The sequence below is a fragment of the Triticum aestivum genome, chromosome 4D (genome assembly GCF_018294505.1).
Source record: "Triticum aestivum cultivar Chinese Spring chromosome 4D, IWGSC CS RefSeq v2.1, whole genome shotgun sequence".
Classification (NCBI taxonomy): domain Eukaryota; kingdom Viridiplantae; phylum Streptophyta; class Magnoliopsida; order Poales; family Poaceae; genus Triticum; species Triticum aestivum.
Window position 1 is genome coordinate 485,789,666 of NC_057805.1, and position 5,067 is coordinate 485,794,732.

Genomic DNA, 5,067 nt, shown 5'->3' on the forward strand with positions numbered 1-5,067 from the left:
CAGGTCGACGCAGCATGGCTAGAGCAGCCGGACCGCCGTCGTGGCAGGTCATCGCGGCATGGCTAGAGCAGCCGCACCACCGTCGTAGTAGGTCGCCGCAGCAGGGAGCCATCGCAGCAGGTCGCCGCAGCATCGCTGGAGCAACCGGACCATCGTCGCAACATGCCTCGTAGCACCTCTCCGACGAGATCTTGCTCGACAGAGGACAAGAGAGATAGAAGAAAGGGAGGATGATGAAGCGACGACGTGCTGATTTTGGGGGAAAACCCGGGGTTGGAGAGAACCTGCGAAGAGATAAGGGGAGAAAGAGGAGGAAGCAGGGCACGGCTGACGCGAGGATGTCTACATCCGGATGAATATATGCAATCCCGATAAAAAAGAAGCAACAACGATGCCTGGTGCATAGAACAAAACAAGCTTAGCTTTTTTTAAAGACAAACAAGCTTAGCTTGACAACAGGTAAAACAGAAGCAATATAGAGCCTAGCCCGACAAAAAGAAAGAAAACCCATTTCCCCTCAAGAAAGAAAGAAAGAAAGAAAACCCATCAAACCAGGCGCTCCTCTACATGGGCCGCAGGCCACACGCTGCATTGCAACGCTAAGCTGCACTACCGTGGATCAGATGAGCCGTCAAAAAATAGACAAGAAAAAAAGCCGATAGCATGTGCGCGCCGACAAAAAACCATAACTTGCCACATGCCTCGTACAATGCTCCTGAGCCAATAACACGAATCATGACGCGAGTTTGATCCAGTGACTGTGCTCGTGAATGCGACCAAATTATATCCCAAGTTGCTGAGTTGTAGCAATCCCGAAAATATGCGAAATGCCAACCATGGAAGGTAATAAATCACGCGACGCACGCGAATGCCTCGGTAACCGTCCGAAGCAATACACGGAATATTGGCGCAGGAAAGAGGTTACACTCAGCTCTGAAACTCGTTTGCTAGAACACAAAAGAACTCTATCCTATTCAAACACACCTGCTCATCACATTGGCTAGCGCCTCAAGCCTCCGCCTGGGAGACCTAGGATTGAATCCCAGTTCCTCCTTTTTGTTCTAGGTGGCAAAAATTGTAAATTTTGGTTTTAGGTACAAGCCAAAGTTTCAAAAAATGTACATGCCAGAATTACAAAATTTTGAACTTTTGACAGGGATTTTTTTTGTAATGTTCATAATTTAAGCTGTTTTGTACACATGGCAAATTTTAGAAAAACTATCTCTTTACCCCACGGTAAATTCATAACATTTTTGTCTTCCAGACTGGATAATTTTTTGTATTTTTGTAATGCTCCCATGGCAAGCTTTCGGAAATTTAATCACTTATTCATGGCAAATTTGGAAATGCGCATGGCAATTTTATTTTTAGTGGCATGGCAATTTTATTATTTTTGTCATGGCAATTTTCCTGTGTCTGACTTTTATGTTTTGGAAAACAAAAATATTAAATATGGCAAATTCCTTGTACGTCTTTTCTAATTAATATGCAAAACTTGCCATGTATGATCTTCTTTTTCTGCATTTTGGACCACGCTATTGTTTTTGTTGGTTTCTTATTTTTGAGATTTACTACGTCCTTTTTGCCATATAGGTATTTTTGGTAGGCTACCATGGCAATTCTAGTATGTGTTTTGTTGTTTTATTTGGCAATATTTTAGCATGTGCTTTTTATAAATAGTTGGCTATTTCATGCTATATATCATGGCAAATATATCTTTTAAGGCCAACCATTTTTCATTTTTACTATATTTTTTGTTTGGACTGCTTGGGTTTCATTTTGGGTCCATCAAATGACCAAAGCACTCGCGTTCAGGGTTTTCATCCAGTGAACAATACATTCGCTCGGGGAGTATATGGGGTAATTAAAGAAGGGAAAATACTACACGCACGGAACGAAACAACGGACTTTTATGGATTCCCCCGCGTGCCCTCCACTAATTTCCCCCTGTTTTTCACTGGGTGGGCCTGCCTCATTAAGCCAAATCTCAGCCAATCAATGCTAAGCAGCCCGTTAAACCTCCGTAAATCGCCGTTAAAGAAGATACCAGTCATTTTCAATTTGTGAAGTTTGGCAATCACCATATCACTTGGCAAACACAAAACAGTTAACTAAGTTAATTCATTGCAATCTGAGTTGCAACTGTCATGTTAAACATCACCACCTTGCTAAAACGCACAAAAGTAACATTGGGTGGACGTCTAGGTTCGAAGTGCTATGTACAACTGAATTCGCAGCTAATTACCATCAACTCTGCTTTGAGTTTGCCTCTGGAGATCGACCGTTTCAGTCCATCGATCAATAGTAGAGCAGATGGGCGTAGGGGGACAGGCAATGCTGGTCCTGCCACGGGCTGCGCAGCTGCGTCAGGAACGGGTCCTGGAGCCAGTCGAACACTCCATGGTTGGTCGCCGCCGGGAGCTGCAGGGGCAGGTCCAGCACACCCTGGCTCGCCGCCGGTAGCTGCAGACTGCACATGTTCGGCATCTCATGGTTCGCCGCCGGGAGCTGGAGGCCGCAGGGTGGGTTCACGGCCGGGAGCTGCAGACGGAAGGGCGCGTTCGCCGCGTGCGGAAGAGACGACGTCGACGCCACGGCCACCGTGGCGATGTCTGCTTCCTTCTTGGCTACCCTGGGAGCGTCGCAGCTGCTGCTGTTGCCAGACAGCGCCACCGACGAGGAGGAGGAGGAGGGGATCAGGAAGTTGTCCTGGACGTCGTCGGATGACGACAGGTAGAAGTCACCGGCTGCCGGGACCGGGCACGCTCTGGCCGCGCCACCGTTGCCGCCGGGCCTCTGCTTCATCTCCTCCATCTCAAAGGCTCTCTGCTCGAGCTCCTTGAGCGGCGTGGCCTTCCGGTACACCTTGCACAGCACCGTGTCCTCACTGGGCGGCGCCGCGCCGGTGTCGGGGAGGCGGTACTCGTTCATGACCCAGTCCGTCTTGGTGCCCCGCGGCGCGCGCCCCTGGTAGAAGACGAGCGTCTTCTTGAGCCCGATGACCCGCTTGGGGTCACCGGTGCTACGGATGGCCCTGTCGGAGCCCGTGGCCTTCCAGAACCCCCGCTCCGTCGTCCGGTTCGGCCGCCCGCCGCTCCCGGCCTTCCGGTCACGCGGCACGAAGAAGTACCACTCCCTCTCACCGATCTTTGCCATCCCTGCACATCCACACAGACATCTCTGTCATCTCGCTGCTCATAGATACATCGAGCGATCGATCTGTGATGATTTTCTCGTTCGAAGCTGTTCTTGTGTGTAACGTACCAGGCAGATCCCAGGGATCGTGGCGGTAAATGTTGAGGGTGCCGATGATGTCGAAGTGGAGCTTCTTGCCGAGGGCGACGCGGGAGAGGTAGAATCCCAGGAGCTCCTCCTCCGTGGGGTGGAAGCGGAAGCCTGGGAGGTCCTGATCGACCTCCATGGTCGACGCAGCCACTGCCATTGCCATTGCTCGCTGCTGCTCTGCTGGATCTACTTGCAGCTTACTGGCTAGTGGCTTGTACTCGTCTTGCTACTGCTTCACTGCAGTGGCTGGATGATGAAGAAGGCGGTGGTGGTGGCCGGCGTCGGAGTGGTATATATGGAGCTTGATTGTGATGCCAACCTACGCGTTTTCCTGCAGAAAAGGGGGTCGCAGTTTCTTTGCACTGGAGAAAGCAACCGGTGCTCTAGCTCGGTACGCAACATCGAATGGATATGTGCCGGCTTTATTTACCACTAAATTAATCACTGCCTTACTTAATTTAGATTTGGTGTTTGCAGACTCGTGAAGTCACACAGATTGACTCCTTTTGGTCCTCCTTTTTCGGCTTAGACATTCAGAGTCTGTTCTTGGGTATATACTGTATTTATCTTGTGACACCCTTCATTTTGAAAACCTAAGACCATCTACAGCCGGGCGCTTCAAACCCTGTTCAAATGCCCGGGCGGGCCGCCCGGTCACGATTTTCCGACCGAGACGAACGTCTTAAACGGGCCACGTCGGACTGACGAAGGGGTCCCAGCCGAAAACGTCCTTAAACCCGGCGGTCCGAAGCTCGTCTCCTCCATCGGACCGGTGGCGCCGCGTGGCGCAGCGCCTGCGGGCTACGTAGTGCCCAGCCCGACTATTTAATTCGACCGGCGGCACCGAAACCAGACCATACATCCATATTTTCCTCCTCTTGTCCGCCGCCGCCACTTTCCACTCCATCCGTCCGCCTAGTAGCCATGCCCCACGCCGCCGGGTGAGAAGCGAACCATTTCTGATGCCGGAGTGCCGGCTCGAGCTCCTTGAGCAGATCCGGGCTAGGTGCGAAGCCCGGATCGCCGCGGGGCTATCTCCGGATGCACTGGATCCGGAGAAGGAGTTGGAGGAGGAGGAGGAGGAGGTGTTGGTGGAGAAGGAGGAGGAGGAGGATGTGGGAGACACTGGCAACGCAGATCTGCATGCGGAGCAGCAGTTCATCCGCGATTCCCTCGTGTCGGAGTTGGCTGCGGAGGCCAGGCGCCGTCGCCGGCAGGAGATGGAGGCGCAGCAGGCCGCGGAGGCGGAGATGCTCGCCTACATGGATGAGGTCGAGCAGGAAGAGGATGAGCCGGATCCCTCCTACCCGCCCATCCAGCCGGCGCTCGGCACCATCGTCGTGGACATCTCCGACGAAGAAGAGTAGCTAGGGTAGTACGTAGGATTTTTTGCATGCTTTGTATGGATTTAGGAGATGAAATATGAGAGAGGCGGATTCAAAGTGGCTAATTTGAGGCGTGACCGGTTACTGTCCGCGGACTCGCTCGGTCGCGTCTACGGGCGTTTGAGGGGGCAGATTTGCAAAGTCCGGCTGTAGATGCTCTAAAGGCTAGGACTTTTAGCCGAAATAAATAAAATACTCGTAGGATTGCTTCTCGAAAGATTGCTACTCTCCATTTTGAAAAGCATTGCAATGGCAGTGATTACCTCAGTGCACTTTCCGTCTGTACCTTGCTTCTGCAGATCTACTGTTCAACAGCTTGATGATAGTATATTGCAACAACAAAAATGTTAGGATGTGTTTGGTAGTCTAGAGCCCCCTAAACATGCGCAGTGGATGA

The 5,067-nt window shown here is 51.5% G+C and overlaps 1 protein-coding gene across 1 annotated transcript; it reads right to left on the reverse strand.

The window, feature by feature from the left end:
- Positions 1-2,148: 2,148 nt before the first annotated feature.
- LOC123100489 (NAC domain-containing protein 22) lies at positions 2,149-3,563 on the reverse strand. Its single transcript, XM_044522417.1, has 2 exons — positions 3,265-3,563; positions 2,149-3,158 (listed from the first exon to the last, which is right to left on the reverse strand). The coding sequence occupies exons 1-2, from the start codon at positions 3,446-3,448 to the stop codon at positions 2,299-2,301; spliced, it is 1,044 nt and encodes a 347-aa protein (XP_044378352.1). The 5' UTR covers positions 3,449-3,563; the 3' UTR covers positions 2,149-2,298.
- Between the last annotated feature and the right edge of the window lie 1,504 nt (positions 3,564-5,067).